The 18,206-nt window shown below is 37.4% G+C and overlaps 1 protein-coding gene across 4 annotated transcripts in view; it reads right to left on the reverse strand.

The window, feature by feature from the left end:
* Nucleotides 1-16,311, reverse strand: part of Prkd3 (protein kinase D3) — a 69,195-nt gene extending 52,884 nt beyond the window's left edge. For 2 of the 4 annotated variants that reach the window (XM_071601500.1, XM_027933453.3), the window contains exons 1-2: nt 15,866-16,018; nt 7,366-8,301 (exon numbers count right to left, since the gene is read on the reverse strand). In XM_071601500.1, the coding sequence (XP_071457601.1) occupies nt 7,366-7,653 (288 nt within the window). In that variant the 5' untranslated portion in view covers nt 7,654-8,301; nt 15,866-16,018. Of the gene's footprint in view, nt 1-7,365; nt 8,302-15,433; nt 15,606-15,865; nt 16,019-16,292 lie in introns of those variants that run through there. The other 2 variants (XM_071601499.1, XM_071601498.1) reach the window with 2 other exon arrangements.
* Nucleotides 16,312-18,206: the final 1,895 nt, after the last annotated feature.

Consider the following 18,206-nt stretch of genomic DNA (forward strand, 5'->3'; position numbering starts at 1 on the left):
TGAGTATAGTCATTATGCACCAGAAATTGTACAAAGCGCTTGACATAAGTCATTTATTTTCCTGAAAGTTCCTAAAACAAGTAACCCCTGTCCTTTAATAAGATAAACAATGAATCTTATTTTTTATAGTTTGCTAAATACTAAAAAGTTAAGAGCAAAGCAAAATAACAGTATTGGCTATACATGTTCTGATATTTATTAGTTTTAAGGCTTCTACAAGACCAATGATCTTTCCAGATTTGAAAAGACTTTAAAAAACCACAGGTATTACTATTTCTGAACACTAATTATATGCCAGACATTGTATTATCAGCTTTGTATTTTAATCACCATATTTTTTTTATAGAGATGAGTATTATGATTGTAACTTCACACAAAAGAAAGTGACAAAATAAAAATTTTGCATCCTTGGTCTGTCTCCTCAATACTGAAATTCTACTGAGACAATACACTCTGCTATGTCTTCCTTGGATTATTCTTAAAAAAAAAAAAAAAAAAAACCTTATAACAAAGCTAATGCAATTTCACTATTTGGAACCCATGAAGCATCATTATAAAATGGGCCAGGGTTTTGGTCTATTCCCTCAGTACTTATTTGTTCACTTGTAATCATTCTCTTGATTGTGCCTCCCACCTGGGATCTGATAAGCAAATTTTTACTTGGCTCATTCCCAGTTCCACCTGCTGCTCAGATATGTCTGATTGCCAGTCCCATTAGTTCTTTGGGTTTTATCATGAAAACAAACAAACAAAAAAACAAACAAACAAACAAACAAAAAGAAACCACAGCGTGCTATCCTCAGTTTATAAATCTCTAGAAGACAGATATATTATTTGTGCTTAATTTTGTTTTACCAACTAATACGAAGAAATAGGAATCTGGTGGGGTAGCTCAGTTGCAGAGTGTTTGCTTAGCATACACAAGGCCATGAGTTCAATCCCCAGCTCTTAAAAAAACAAAAACAAAAAAAGGGACTCTAATATATACACAGGTTAAAATCTTTTTAGGGGTAAGGGGTACCAGGGATTGAACTCAGAGGCACTCAACCACTGAGCCACATCCCTAGCCCTATTTTGTATTTTATTTAGAGAGAGGGTCACCCTGGGTTGCTTAGCGCCTTGCCATTGCTGAGGCTGGCTTTGAACTCATGATCCTCCTGCCTCAGCCTCCTGAGCCTCTGAGATTACAGGTGTAAGCTATTGTGCCTGGTGAAATCTTTTTTTTTTTTTTAAGTACTTTTTTAGTTAAAGATGGACATATCTTTATTTATTTTTATGTGGTGCTGAGTATCAAACCCAGTGTCCCACATGTGAGGGCAAGTGCTCTACCACTAAGCCATAACCCCAGCCCCTACAGGTTAAAATCTTACATTCACTGTTTAACTATATCCATATTCACAAGAGAAACCATGCGCTATTCCTAAAACAAACAAAAATGCCCAAGCCCAATCTGAAATTTTACTTGGAACATCTCAAATTACAATTTACATTTAGAAGATTTTAATCTAAGAAATATTCTAAGATCTGTCAATAGTGCTAACAGAGAAAAGTTTTAGATTTCTCCAAAGGTCAGAAATTCTGTTTTTGTGTCAGTTTAAATAAGTGGTTTCAACCTTAGCATTATTAACATTTTGGGCCAGTTAACTACTGAGGAGGCTCTCCGGTGCATTGTGACAATACTCTTGCCATCTACCCAACTAGTAGCCAGTAGCATTGCTTCCCTGCTCTCATTGGGAAGATTAAAAATGTCTCAGACATTGTGAAATGACCCCTGGGGTGGGTATCAAAATCTCCTCAGTTAAGAACCACAGTTTAATTTGATCTTATATATTAAAATCAGAGACCAAGACTATAATACTCCACAATTAAGAACAGTACAAGGGCTTATCCACATTTGTGTGTGTGTGTGTATGTGTGTGTGTGTGTGTGTGTGTGTGTGTGTGGTACTGGGAATTGAACCCAGAGGTTCAATACTGAAATTGTACCACACTACTGAGCCACAACCCCAACCCTTTTTTTTTTTAATTTAGAGACAGGGTCTTACTGAGTTGCTAAACTGCTTAGGCTTGGCTTTGAACTTGAGATCCTCCTGCTTCAGCCTCCCAAGCCTCTGGGATTACAGGCATGCGCCCGGTATAATTCACATTCATATGTGAAATGAGGAAAAGGTCCACTGGTGTCCTGAGGGAGCAAACATCTTGAGAACTTTAAAGTGTTTTAGGAAACCCTAGGAAGACAAACTAAATAACTATCTACACTAGGGAGAGCAACTTGGGCACAACTAAGACACAAGACACATGAAGTAGGATGGGAACAAATACTGGTGCTTATATGCTCATTACTTTCTATTTTCAGTGCTGACAACTATAAATCTTTTCATCAATGCAAGTAATTACCATCAAAGATTATCTGTAGTATCCCTAGGTAGCAGTAAGAGCAGGTAAAATGTCCTTTACCAGACATTTGCTTAAGTAAGGTATTTCTAAGCATAAGAGATGAGTATGCACCAATCACAATGTATCATGGATGCTGGAAGGCTTTCAAAGCTTAAAAAAAAAAAAAGGAAGCTAAGTTTTGGCTTATGCTAACAACAAAAACAAAAGAAACTCCACCCCATTCCACCCTTGAAATGTGTCATGAAATTGAATGAAATTCAAAGCTCAACTAAACATTATCTGTTGATTGAAAAGAGACTTTCTTGGAAAATAAAAATCTCAGTGTATATATTTTGTGTTTTATCCTTGTTAGAATTTAATGGGTTAACTTAAACTCACTATAAGCCTTTAAATCATTGTTTTTTATAAGATTCTATTATGTTCTGCCCCATATCAAGAATACAAATTTCTTTTCCCCCCTACTTGAACACATGATACCTAATCTATACATATTTATTTTTATTTTTGGTTTGATTGAACCCAGGGGTGCTTTACCACTGAGCTATATCCCAGTTCTTTTTATTTTTTGTTTTGAAACAGGGTCTTGCTAAGTTGCTGAGACTAGTCTCAACTTGTGATCCTCCTGCCTCAGGCTCCTGAGTTGCTGGGATAATAAGCATGTGCCATGTGCCTGGCCTATACTTATTTTAAAACTACTTTGAACATTTCCCCATGTTTTTTCCCGTTTTATTAATTTTTGTGAAATATATTTTTATATAATTTGACTAAATATTTGAGGTCAGTGTTCACTTTAAAGTGCTCTGTTCTGAGCACTTTAAAGATTTTTCTTTCTTTCTTTTGTTTTTATTATTTTTACATGTTTATATCACAATTTTGTACAATAAAATCTGCACACTGTACTTTTCCCTTTTGTTTCTGTTTACTGATCTGGGAAAGAGTTTCCTACTGTTCAGAAGTTTGATTGTTGATCCATTTTATACTAATTTACCTCTGATTTGCATTTACATACTTTTAGTTAGTTTTCTTGTCCCTCTTGTGATACCAAAGATCTTAAGCCTGGTGCAGTGGCAGATGCCTGTAATCTCAGCAATTTGGGAGGCTGAAGTAAGAGGATCTCAAATCCAAGGCTAGCCTCAGCAACTTAGCCAGCCCCTAGAGCAAGACTCTGTCTCAAAATAAAAAAAAATAAATAAAATAAAAAGGACTGGGGATGTGGCTCAGTGATTAATCAAACAAAAACAAAAGCAACAAAAAAGATTTTATGTAATCTATTAACTATTATCCCTCTGTAGCGACTCTATAGGTTTTTTTGTTTGTATGTATGTGTTTTTTTTTTTTTTTTTTTGGCAGTTTAACCTTGGGAATATGTATATAAAGCAGAAGTACCTTAATTTCATTATATTAGATATAATAGCCTGAGGGTATGGAAATACAAAAAAGCATGCTTACTCACTGTTTAACAATTAACTATCTAGTTAAATTAGGCGAACTCAAAATTATATGATTCTGATCATATATGCAATTACCATTAATCTAAAGAAAAACATTTACCACGATGAATATGATACACTATAATATTCTAATAAAGAAACCATAATTTTCACATGCATACAAGAAAAGTAAATCAATAACATAACTGATAAACCATTAACCTCGAATTTTCTGTACCAATAAAAAGCATTAGAAGAACTAATAGAAAACTGTGAATTTATCTATGCAGATCAAAGAAAAAATCAATTTGTCTTCTATATAAAACAGATTGACAAATATGTATATTTCATAAAGAACAAAACTGGAAGTTGACATACATTTAGTTGGTTAGTAACTTTCAGTCATTTCTAGATCACCACTGATGAATTCTATTATATTTTCAACAGAGAGCAATCTTAAAGCACTGTGGCTAGAGATTTGGAGATCTTTTAGTTAGAAACCCAATGAGATCAGATTGACAAGCTAACATTTATTTTTAAATATTGTTTAAAAAAAATTGTGTGATTACTATGTGCTAGGTCCTGGGCTAAGTATTTTATAAACATTTAATACATACATACATATACACAACACACACAAAAAACCATAAAATGAGCACTATTTTTAATATCATTTTTCAGATAATAAACCAAGGTATCCAACTAGTAAACAGAAGAGATAAACCTCAGTTTGACCAAAACCTCATGTTTTAAGTACAATACCATGCTGCTTCATATGAATCCCCCCCCACCTTTTTTTTTTTTAGTACTGGGGATTGAACCCAAGGGCACTTTACTACTGAGTACATCCCCTGTCCTTTGTACTTTTTATTTTGAGGGTCTCACTAAGTTGCTGAGCCTGGCCTAGAACTTGCGAAAGAATTGTTGAAAGAATCTTTAAAGATTTGTTGAATCCTGAAAGAATTGTTCTGCAATTATATAATTTGCATCAGTCTCTCGAACTGCTGGAATTACAGGTGTGTGTCATGATGTCTAGCTTGGATTCCTTTCTTTATTCAACCAAGAAATATTTATTGAGCACTTACTGTGGCTGTGTTATCTCGCCTCATAGAGCTTTATGGTACATACATTCAAATAAAGCGAAAATTAACAATCAGCAAGATTTGCTGGAGGTCCAAGCAGAGGATATGGTGGGGAAAGGTTATTTGAAGCAGAGGAATGTCGGCACAAAGGCCTAGTTAATGAGACAGCATGTGGCATGTTTGAAGGTTATGAAAGTAACCTGGATCACAAATATGCTTTTGGGAATCATCAGCACACTTTTGTAAGTAATCTTGCAATAATACTTTTACATAAGTAATCACATATTTTTGTCACCTCTTGCAGCTAGCAACTACAAATGCTTGCCTAGTTTATTTCAGGGAAGCAAGGAAGGTAGAGATTTCCATGAATTTCTTGAATACCTAGGCCTAGCTTACATAGTACCCAAGGCTTTATTCATTTCACCATGAAAAAGAAGTCCACCTGTGCATAAATGGATTGGTTTCTGCTCTTTTACTGACTACTGATGATATTAAAGTCTTAGTTTATTTATACTAGCAGTAAGGTTTATTTCCCCAGGTGAAGTATACAGGAGATGATGGCAAAAGCAAAAAGGAAGGCATTCCTAACTCTACAGTCTAGGAGTTTTTCTTATTTTGAGTCATTTTACCATCTTGAACCTTTCCTTCACGATCTACCTTACATTACAGTAATTTGACATTCACTCATTTTTTCTGAAACATAAATTGTTAAGGGCAAGGAATCTTTCTTCCCGGGAGCTTCAGTAGTACCTAGCACTGTGACTGGACCATAAGTATTTGTTCAACTGAAGGCCATAACAGATAATGGTCCTGAGGTAAGGGACAACTGTATCATACTATTTACTTTCTGAAAACTGCCAATTAGAAAAAACAAAGTCACTAGCATTTGTTTTCTTTCTATCTAGGTGCAACTATCTTAATTAAACTGTGATTAGATGTGGACCTCAATGAATTTTAAATTACCAGATTATTACATTTTCAGCATAGGGAAAACAAATGGCAAGCTCATATAATGAAACATACAATTTAAATGTTTGGGAAAAAAAACCTTCAGATTATTATCATCTGGTCCTTAAGTATGATAATTTCCATTGGCTCTAAACTCTGGCTGAGTTAATCAACCTTTATTCAGCCATGAGTTATGGTGCTACTGACTGTGTGAGTACAAGGTTAACTTCTTTACTAACAAAAATATTATGAAAAGAGGCCTGAGGAACCTAACCTGTATTTCCACTAGGAGCAATGGTTCAGTACTTGCTAATTCAGTAGTTGCAGAGATTTTAGAGCATGACTACTGTGAATAATAAGAACTAATGTATATAGAAATAAAAGAAGTGGAAGACTAGATTTTGCTTTTTGATGTAAACCACTGACCCCTACAGTAGGAAAATAGCTGAAAGAATTGTTTGGCAATTTTTTAAATAAAAAACCAGCAGTAAAGATAAAATGAAATGATATAAAATACTCAATTCAAAAGAAGGCAGAAAAGGAAGGGGTAAAAAGCCCCCAAGAACAGAAGGGACAAATATAAAACAAATAGCAAATATTTTTATATAGATGCTCCTTGACTTATGATTATATCCCAATAAACTCATCCTAGGTTGAAAATACTTAGTCAAAAATCATTTAATACACCTAGCCTACCAAACATCAGTAACTTAGCAACTCAGTACACTGTAGTGCTGTTAGCTGTTTACCCTTGTGATCGCTTGGCTGACTGGGAGTGGGGGCTGGCTGCTGCTGCCCAGCATTGCAAGAGTACTGTACCATGTATAGCTAGCTAGGAAAATTCAAAGTAGTTTTATTGAATGAGTACCATTTTTATATCATCATCAAGTTGAGAAGTCCTAAATCAAACTATTATCAGCAGGAGACCACCTGTATATTTAAATATATCTATAGTGAAAACTGTATTAAATATAAGTGATCGAAACACAGAAAAAGTGGAAGTTGACAGACTGAACTTAACAAACATGACCAAATACCATTTCTGAAAAATAATCAGGATCTAAAGGGAAAGGAAAGTGTACAAAAGAGAGTAGAGGGCAACTAGAAAACACAATATGTGGACCTGGGACTCAGCTGTTGCTGTATCTTGCCTTTTTGGTAAGCCACCTCAATGTCCTTTTTCTCAGAAAGCAAATGAGATTTCTTATATCCCCCTGATTTATAGATTCTCCTGCTTTTAAGAGACAGAGCAGCAGCATTTTAAAGCTGGGATAAGTGGTATTCTCAATCTGGAATACAGGTTTCCAATTAGGTTCTGAAATTTCAGATTTTCAGCTCATAGTCTACTAGAATATTTCTAAAAATGCTCATAATCAAGATATAAATTACTGATGGATCCATTATGGGTTAACTCATTGTTACATGCTAACTTATTGTCACATATATATAATTGATAGAGATACATTAGAAACATTGAGAAACAATTGAAATAAATAGCTGGCACAGTACCTTTTGATAAACAATGGAGCACACAAGATCCTTGACAGCAGATAAAGATAGTTCTTGGGCTTCAATGGTAACACTCTCTCGTGTGAGGCCAATCTGCAGTAGAAATGAAACTGTATGCACAGAGCCTCTGGAGTTGGTGAGTGATGGTGCACTGAAGCTTCCATTAGAGAGTCGGGAAGAGAGTCCTGTCTGAGGACTTGAACACGGAGAAGGAGTTGGAAGCACAGGAGGAATAGTTGCAGGTAACACAGACTTCTGGGCTGATGGAGGAGAATTATTTGCAGACATCTGCCTTTCTTTAATCTTTAAAAAATAGTTGTCAATTATTTTTAAATGGTTATGAAAAGGTTTTCAAAATAACAGCAGTAAAAAAAAATGACTGTACTTTTGGATGTAGATGAAATCTTCTTTATTTCCTCTATTAAGCCATTCATACCGATGATTACAAATTCTATCACTGTGAGTTGAATGCACAAATAGTCCTACTTCTCTTAATATCAGTCCCATCAAAAACAGTCTTGTTTTTAGGGCCACAATCAAGGATTTGTACAGGATTTCACATTACTGAGTTATCTTCATGAGAATACAGTTGACAATGCTTATTTACTAAATATCTTCATCTATATTAAGTCTGTTTTTGTCTCTCACTTTTCATTTCATAAGATACACACTGAATCAAAATTGTTTTTCTGTCAAGATGAGAGCCTTCTGGTTTAAAAAATAATGTTTTAGATTAATTTATTCAGTACTTATCCTTTGGTTCACCGATTTGACAAGACACTTTCTCAAATCACTCTCTCAAATGTCCTCATTTTCATTTGGGGGGGGTAAACTTTTCTATGATGAAGTAAAAAGCTTTTAAAAATAGTACACGCATATTTCATTTGATGAATGGATCCATCAAGAAAAGTAGATGCTTTCTGAAATGCTGTCAGCCTAGAAGGAATTTTTAAAAAGTTTTTTTTAATAGTTTATATTCACTTGACATTAATTTAAAAAAATGTATGTATTCTGATACTTTTTTTTTTTTTAATTTTTTTAAATTTTTTATTGTTGGCTGTTCAAAACATTACATAGTACTTGATATATCATATTTCACAATTTGATTCAAGTGGGTTATGAGCTCCCCTTTTTACCCCATATACAGATTGCAGAATCACATCAGTTACACTCTGATACTTTTTTAAAACGATAATTTTTGGTTGTATGTTCACAATTCACAATGAGTAGCCATTTTTGGTCTAGCTATCAGAATCATTTTTTACTACAAGAATAATTTTAGAGAGAGCCTCCTGCTTTAAAAAATATCCCCGGCACTGCTAACACTTGAAACTTGAAGAAATGATCACTTTTAAAAAAGCTACAAGATTTTAAATCAATGAAATTCAACACTTTTATTGTACAATTATAAATGAGTATGACAAGAAGAGAAAAACAGAAGGGATAAAAAAGAAAAGATGTAAAACACATACCACCCAGTCATATAAAAGATGTATAACAATTTCCTAATATAGGTAAATTGAGTATTCTTTTTTTTTTATATGTTAAAAGTCTAATCCTGCAAAATATGACTCCTTACTTGCTTTGCTGACAAATTCCTTTCAGAAGGCTAAGGGACCAGGAGGGAATATACCAGACAACAAAGACATAAATACGTAAGATAGGAAAACAGGATAAAATGATTTTATCATAAGAAGTTCTAACAGTAGGAAAGACAACAGTAGATACAATTAAATATGTATGACAGTTGTTAGGAAAACAGTTCGGAAAGTTAAAAAACAAAAAACATTGGTATGACCCCACGTGGCTAAGTAAAATGGCTCATGAGAGGATTCTAAACTCTATCTATGTACCCATCAACAATTCCAATAATGAAAAAGTAAGGCATCCAATGTGGACGTAGAGTGACATGCTTGCAGAGTAGTTAATGGTGCTGAATTAGGATGAACATGACAGAACAACAAAGACATGCAGATACAGTATTATAAAAGAAAGCTCAGAGAAAACTGAGACCAGAAAAACTGTTAAAAGTATTTATAGCTACCTTCAAATAAATTATTATTCCACACTTATACTGTACAGTACCTAATAGTTCATTTCACATATTGCATCTCACAATACCTCTTTGAAAGTTGACAGAGAAATATTATCATTTTTGCAGATGAGAAAACTAAAGCACAGGGTAATAAAACAATTTACATAGTGTCACATGGCTATGAAGAGACAGAGTAGAAATCAGAATGCAGGTTACATATTTTCTTATCTAGTGCCTTCTCCACAATCACATAATATCTCTCAACAAGAACAAGGAACCGAGAATCACTTGTTCAGGGAGGATGTTGCTAAGGTTGACAGATCACAGACAGAATTGCTCAACTTGTATTTTGCTTTTCTTTTCCAACTGTTTTAAATTATAGCTGCAGAAAAAGATTAAGAACTGAAACCTAAGTCTCTTGACTTAAAGCAACTTTATGTGAGTTCAAGCCTCTGGGCCCAAATGCAGTCCACTCCATACACTTTGTGATCAAGTGTAATCACAAAGCTGACTCTGACAATCTTGGAGAAAGATTTCAGAATGAGAGAGTCATAATCCAGAAGTTGGGTAGAGTTGCTTCAAATACTGGGGGCTAGAGAAGCAGATAAGCAAATTTCAAAAATTAGATACATAAAGTTATAACTCTTTAACCAAATCCAAGAATAGATTATGAAGCAAATGGTTTGTGAATAACCAGAGAATAAAATGGTCACTAGATGTCAGCCTGAATTCAAATAGAAAAAGTAATGCCAAGTCCACTGCATTTACAACTTAGAAAAAATGACTATTACAGCTTCTTAGATGGAGGAAATAATACCTTACATTCACTGAACTCTTACTATCTGCTGGACACTGTTCTAAACACTGTATATGTATTACCTTATTTAATCCTTACAACTCACTTTATAGTTGAGAAAACAGAAGTTCAGAAGTTAAAGTACTTTCCATACTATCTTTCCAAATATGTTGTTTGTGAGTTGAATGTTAAGTGTCATTGGGAAATGTACTGCTCTGTCAACTTACATAATTCTTTAGGGGAGAGCCTTGGAACTCTGTTCTTAGCTTTACATTGTTTTTCATTATGTGTGCATTAATGAAGACACAGGTGACATGCTTATACAATCTTCAGATTGAACAAATACAGGAGAAATAAAAACTAAAATGAGTTTGAAACTTTACAAGGATAAATGTAAAGCTTTGCATTTTGTTTCAGAAATTTAAATGTGCATCAGAAAAAGGAAAATGTTGACTTGGAAATTGTTCATATGAGACTGGGTTATGAACCCAAGAGTTTAATATGCACTGTTAATATAATGGGTGACTAGGAAAATGATCAGAAAAAGGAAGCCAAAGAGAAAGGTACCTGGGTTCAGCTGAAGCGCCACCCTGCCCCACCCAGAGAAGCACATTTTGTGAGAACAAATGGAAAGGAGCCTGAACTGCTGGAACCTATTCCCTATGAATTCATGGCATAATAAATGTTTATATCTATATCTATATATCTATATCTATATCTATATCTATAGTGACTAGAAGACTAATGCAAAACTAAATTCCCTGGGCACCAAGAATGCATCAGCATCAATCTGTATACTGTAATGTTTATTTTCATGGCCCACATTTCTAGACCTACAGAGATTTAGAGTTGAAGAAAAAACTGCATCCAATAAAGGGGAAAGCAATGTCATGTGATAAACATGTGCTTAACAAAACCAAATAGACTAAGTGGTCTTCAAATACTTAAAGGGGTATTAATAGAGGGATTGGTTTTATTCAGTGTTATTGCAGAAGATGGAAACACTACTTACTTACTTACTTGTGTAAGTACCTATAACAATACCTAGTTTACAGTAAGTGCTCAAACTATTCAGTAAGTTTGAGCAATTTTCATGGTAACTACAAAAGAAATAGCAATTAAGGCCAGGCAAGTGGCGTATGCCTGTAATCCCAGCAAGAGGCTGAGGCAAGAAGATCACAAATTCAAAGCCAGCCTTGGCAATTTAGGGAGGCCCTAAACAACTTAGCAAGACCCTGACTCAAAATAAAAAAAATAAAAAGGGCTGGAGGTGTGGCTCAATGGTTAAGCAACCCTGAGTTCAATCCCTGGTACAAAAAAATAAAAAGAAAAAAAAAATTAAGCCTCTTACCTTATGCTAAACTCTGCAAGTGAGATAAACATACTTCATTAAATCCTTGCAACATCCTTATGAGATTTAACTCTTACAGAAAAGGAACCAGAGTTTCAAGAAGTTGCTGGTTGCCCACAATTACATAGCTAATAAGTGATGGAACTGAGATTCAAACTAAAATTTTCTGGACTTCAAATCCCTTTTCTAATATTTCATTCCATATCAACCGCCTAGCAACAGGTTGTCTTAAGAGGGAATGAACTCCATAAGATGTCTGACTCAACAGTTGTAAAGAGCTGAACTGTCACAATAAAGTAGTATAATACTGATGAACACTGTATACAAACCAATCTCTTAAAAATATAATATCACTGTTATATATTATTTGATCAATATCTTCCCAATAAGTTTCTATTTTATATACCAATTAATATTAAATAGTAGTAACTAATAATACAATTTACCTAATAGAACTGATAACTGTTTATAATTACATATAATTTTCTATAAAAGTGATTTTTTTTAAAGTTGCAGTATGAACAGTAAGAAACCAAGAAGTTGTCATATTATCTTCAGCCCACTCATTCCCTCTGTTTCCCTCTCCTTGTTTAGTTTAGGGAACTTTGATTTGCTCTGTAATTTGCAACAAGTTGTAGGAAGCAAAATATCAAGACCAAGTATTAAAAAAAAAAAAAAGCTAACAATTCTAATTTATACAAACCCTGGTATGTTGCTTTATTTTTTGTCTTTATGCTTCAAGTAGAAGGCTGAAATAGTATATCTTATTAATTTATAAACTGTATATCAATTAAATATATTATTTTTAACAGCTATAAGAGAGGTTATAATCAAAGATAATAGAATTTCTGTTTATGTGGAACATCTCAGGTATTCTTTTGGGGAGCTGTCATATTGTGTTTAAGTGAGTTTACATCATCCGTCACCATTGTTGAATGCAATCAAAACATAGAATTTTGGGGGGAGGGTGTGTACTGGGGATTGAACTCAGGGGCACTTGACCACTGAACCACAACTCCAGCCCTATTTTGTATTTTATTTAGAGGTAGAGTCTCAATGAGTTGCTTAGCCCCTAGCTTTTGCTGGGTCTGGCTTTGAACTTGCAATCTTCCTGCCTTAGCCTCCCCAGCGGCTGGGGTTACAAGCATGTGCCACCACACCTGGCTTAAAACATAGAATATTAAAGGCATCATGAGCCCAGTCTGCCAAATTATTATAGACAAAGGTCTTGGAGGTTAAGGGACTTGGTTGAAGGTTACTGCATGGTATATAACAAGTTCATCTACCTTCTTCCTCTCAGAGTCACCTTTCCTATAACACATTATTTTCTACCTTAACAAAGTAGCTACTTAAGAGAAGCTCTAACAGCAGCATTTTCATTCAACAAATCCTCATTGAGTAAGCAATATTTACCAGACTGCTATGAGACACTGGAGTTAAGATAGCAGTGACAGAAACAGACAAGGCCAGTGCTCTCAAGGAAGTCACAGACATTAAACAAACATTTGCATAAATAGCTAGGCAATTACAAACTATGAGAAGTGATATGACCATGCAAGGGGACTTAATTTCAGCTGAGGTCTCAAGGAAGGTCCCTTTAAGGAAGTGACATTTAAGCTAGGACCATTTGATACATACTAGTCAGAAAGGCAGAGAGAGGCAACAGAATCATAAGAAGACAAAACATATCTAGCTACTAAATATTCAAAAGATAGCTCATTATTTAGCGTAGACAACATTCTTTTTGAACTCAGTAAAAGCTAAAGAGGTAAAATGCTTTTCCTATTTGGAACAGTATATTTACCATGACTCCCACCAGCAAAAGGTCGCCCAGGTTCAATTTAGTTTTGTGTGCTAGGAATGCTAATGAAGTGGCAGGCTGGGTCTCCTCATCACCTCCATGTTATTATGTGCATGTCCTCTTTTAGCATGTAAAAAAACATATGACCTTTTTCAGTGCAACACTCACTGACAAGTGTGCTGAAGTCAATGTCCATGTTTTGCCTTGACAAGTTTCACTGTGCTTAATAGTGTGGATGTGGTCTTTATATTGTATATTGTGTAAAAACTCAAGTATCTGCTTATTTTTTAAAATACCAATATTTACTTAATACATTTTCAAAATCATGACTATTACTTTAGATTAATTCAACTAAATTGATTCCTTTAAAACTCTGCTTACCTGGACCATTGGCATTTGAATCTCAGTCCCTCCATTGTCAGGCAGAGTACTGAGAGGGCATAGTACCTGTGCTCTCTGCTCAGGCACTGAAAATTATATCCAGTAATAAGATTACAGACTGCCAGTCTTGCAATGCAAAGTGAATCTATGCTGAGTTTCATATATCTTCATCTTCGCCCCAGTAGTATATAAGAAATCTGATTGGCTAATATCCAAAGAGCAATTTCTCACATGCCACCACTATAAACTAATCACACAAGTGGAGAAAACTTTATTCCTACACTGAAATTAAAACTAAAACATCTCTTAAGTACCTACCTCAATTTTTTCATAAGACAACTGCTCCAAAGAGGTATGCACATATAACAAGTTCAATTTGAATTACATAATTGGAGGGACTCAAAGCACGAGCAGCACAGAAGATGGTGATTATTAAATCAAATTTAAACTTGTACTAGCAAATAATTTCCCCTTGTTCTGTATAGTTACTTTAAAAATGAGCAATTAATTTCACTATGGTTAATATTTTTGCCAATTATAGAATGTCTTTTTTAAAAACTGTACCAAAATTTCCCTTAGGAAAAGTGCATTTAAATTATCATCTATTCATTTTTTCCTGTATGAAGTGTTTTCAGTTTTTATGTAACTTAAAAAATTTAATATCCCAAAACTCATTACATTCTTTGTGTGTGTGTGGCAGTGTTTAACAGAAAGAAATGTCTATTTTAAAGGTCATCTGATGAAACCAAAAGCTTATAAAATGTGTACACTAAAAGACTCAGACTATCTGGGATACTTAAAAATTAATTTTAAAGTATACAGCAGTCAACATTCTTGAATCTGAGTAATCCTGAAATGGGAACTGTTTTACAACTAGCTTCTCAAACAGGAATACTCAAAGTTCATCTGCTCAGGTCTACATCATTTATATTATTACCTTATGGAGCAGAAGCTACCTTAAAGATTTCTGTGACACATTTTTAACTACTACTTTTACTAAAACTTGCAATTTCTTCCTTTCAGCTGAATTGCCATACCTGACCTCACCCCAGATTCTAATATGGGAAGAGGAAAGTAAAACGGGGAACTTTATGGAAATTTTCTGCAGCAAATCCATAGGTATTCCCTGCCTTTACTGCATTAAAAGTTTAAGCTTGACCTAAGCAAAAACAAAATCGCTAAAAACACCAGAACCACAACGTCAAGTTACAAGTATTTTAAGCGTAATAATATTTTCTAGAGGACAAATCGGCGCATTTAAAAAGTTTTCGTTTCATTTGTGGCTAAAGTTCATAAATTTAGGCCATGTCCTGCAGAGTAGGAGTTCAGGGTGTAACTTATCCTTCCTAATCAAAGATGACACCGATAGTCTCATTTCCTGTGGGGATGGGTGTGGCTGAAGAGACAGTTATGTCCATGCCATCAATCTGTGCGTGGAAAGCTCTGCAGGTTGCCTGTCGCTTTATATTCGTGCTTGCAGACCGCAAGGCCTACGCTTCTGGTTCGGACAACTTGAAACAAAATAACAGGCAATCAAATAGTATGTGGTTATTTTTATTGCTCAAAGAAACAGTCGCACTCTTCAGTACTTCGTCTCACGAAAACCCTCCTGAAGCCGAGAACAACTCGGAGCAATGCTGCAACTTGCAAACCTAAAGGCAATCAGGAAACCCGGGTGGGGAGACTCTCCAAGCACCTACTCACCCCTTTCAGACGGGTACAGCGTAAAGTGATGAAAAGAAACGAAAAGCCTCAGGCAAAATTCGGCACTCTGAGTGGCGTCCGCAACTAGTTTGGGGACACCGGGAACTGATGGACCCTGAAGGGCCGGGCGCGGTGGTCACCCGCGAGAGCGAATCCAAGTTGGCCTCCGCGCGGACGCCGGAACTTGGCCCCATCTGGCGGCCGCGCCGGCGCCCCCGGCCGCCCGCCGCCCCAACTTCCCGCCCAGCCCCGTGGCCGCCGCCCAGCCCCCGCGGGGTCCGGGTCCCGGTCCCGCCGCCGCCGCCGCGTGCGGGTGGGGGAGGGGCGCCGCCGCCTCAGCCCGACGGGCCGGGAGAACAAAGCGGCGGCGGCGGTGGCGGCGGGGCGAACTTTTTCGGTGTCTGCTCCTCACTCCCTGAGGCGACTACTTACAGAGGCGGGCTCGGCCCGTCGTGAGAAACTCCGCGCCCGCCAGCGTCTGGATCCCGGACCAGGCGCCAGCGAGGCTTCACGCGCCTCGCAGGATCCCGCCCGCCGCCGGCGCCCCTTCCTCCCCCCCTCCCGTCCCGTCCTGAGGCCGGAGGGCGGGGGGCCGGGGCGCGCGGGGCGGGGGCGCGCGGCCGGCGCGGCGCCTGCCGGGAGCTGTAGTTCCCCCGCGGCCCCGATCGGTGGTGTCCGCGCGGGAGGTCGTCCGCGCTCCGCACGCGGGTGAGGGGCTGCGGCAGCGTCGGGCGCGCTGGGCTTCTCACCACACCCTGTGGGGTCCCGGCGGCCCTGCGAGCGCTGGGCGGCGGAGCGGCGACGCCGCCCCTGGCGCGACCCCGTGTGTGCCCAGTCCCGCGCTGCACTTGAACCTCACCGTTCCTACTGACATGCCTTTTTCTCTTTTGCTCTCCGCTCCAAGGAAGACGATGGCGTCTAGAGGTGATGTCTCGAACTTGGGACTTCAGGGTGTCCAGAGCCGTAAGCAGGTCCCACCCTAAGACGCCGTCGACTCCCGCCCACATTCCCCTCCTACCCTCCAGGTGCCGCCTGACTTGGCGGCCGGGGCGTTCCGCACCGAGACGGACGCCGCCGGGGCGCATCACCTCGGCACCGCAAACCAGGAATGGCAATTTGCACTGTTTTCGCGTTTGCTCCTTGTCTATCTTCACCCTCGAGTATGACCTCTAACATCCAAGTGAAGTGCAGTCGAAAATCACCGAACCTCGGCTCCTACATGCAGTGTAACCAGGGTGACAGCGCGAACCTCGGCTCCTACATGCAGTGAAGCCAGGGTGACAGCGCAGGGCGAGTATTGGAGTGGAAGTCACATAGGGATCTAGGGGGAAGAGATGTTAAATTATAGATATATGTGGGAGAAAAGTCAGAGCGGCTAATGGTCATTGTCACAAAAAGACGTAGTTTTCCTGTCAACATTTTATCCGAAATAATACTTAAGTAAAATACAGGGAAACAATTGGAGGGGTTACAGTCAATGATCCCCATTCAGAGGTCAAGAGGGAAGTTTTGAGAATGGAAAGAAATCTGACCTAAGTGGGCACCACCTTTTTTTTCTTTCTTTCTTTCTTTTTGGTACCAGGAATTGAGCCCAAAGGTGCTTAACTACTGAGCCATATCCCCAGCCTTTTTTGTATTTTATTTAGAGACAGGGTCTTGCTAAGTTGGTCAGGGCCGTGCTATGTTGCTCTGGCTTTGAACTCTGAGATTCTCCTGCCTCAGCCTCCCAACCTGGGATTACAGGCGTGTGCCGCTGGGCCCCTACTTTTGATACCATATCATAATGTTAGTGGATATTCCTGGATTTGAAGTTAAGAAATGGGATTTTGTTGTGGCTGTTACTGCTGCTGCTGCTTTTCTGGAGATTGAACCCAGGGCCTCACACATGCTTAACACTGACTTTATGTCTAGCTATCTCTCCAGAGGCCCTATAGGGATTTTAAAATAAATTCTAATAAAGATGGAACAAGTAAAATTGTATGTAGCCCTGCTCTACTCCGAAGCTAGTTTTAAATGATGTTTCTGACACAGTCTCTGGAATTGTAAGCTGATGGTCTCCAGTAGCATCTAGCTCAATCTGATTATATTTTTGTATTTAGCCTTATTCTTCCATACTTTTGTTTTAGAATTGAAAGTAGATTCATTTATCTTCTTTTCAAAGAACTCTCTTGCCTTACTTTGACTTTTTTTTTTTCCCTTCCACTTCCCAAAGTTTTAGTCCAGCCCAAATATCCTTTTAGCAAAATTCCCAGGACCTCATTGGACCAGTTTGCAGCCAGTCTCATCTCATTATTGACTTCCATTTTCTGTTGTGATCCTTAAAGAGACAGAGTTACTCTTCTAGAAGAACTTTTCTAAATGAATCAAACTGTTAATATACAGAGTTTTAAGTGCTTGTGAGAGAACAGATTGTTTATATGTACTTTATTTCACTCACATTGCTTTGCTTCTTTATAAAAATAAATTGTCTTCTCCACTGTAGTTGAATCTTTCAACAACACATTTAAACATAAGACGTTTTGTACCTGTAATGTTTTTGTTTGACATGAACTTCAACTTCCTCAAGACGTTCCATTCTTGTTCTAAGGGCATTACAGAGATACAGATCGGGTTTAATAAGTGATATATTTTATCCCTAATAGAAAATGCAATCTGAATGACCCAGACAGAATTTTTCTTCTGAGTGGTATTTTGTGAAAACAAAATATTAAAATCTTTCTCTTCCATGGCCACAATTGTCAATCTTCTTTTCCCGTATGGAATATTCCTCCTC

This window comes from Marmota flaviventris, chromosome 14 (genome assembly GCF_047511675.1).
Source record: "Marmota flaviventris isolate mMarFla1 chromosome 14, mMarFla1.hap1, whole genome shotgun sequence".
Taxonomy (NCBI): Eukaryota; Metazoa; Chordata; class Mammalia; order Rodentia; family Sciuridae; genus Marmota; species Marmota flaviventris.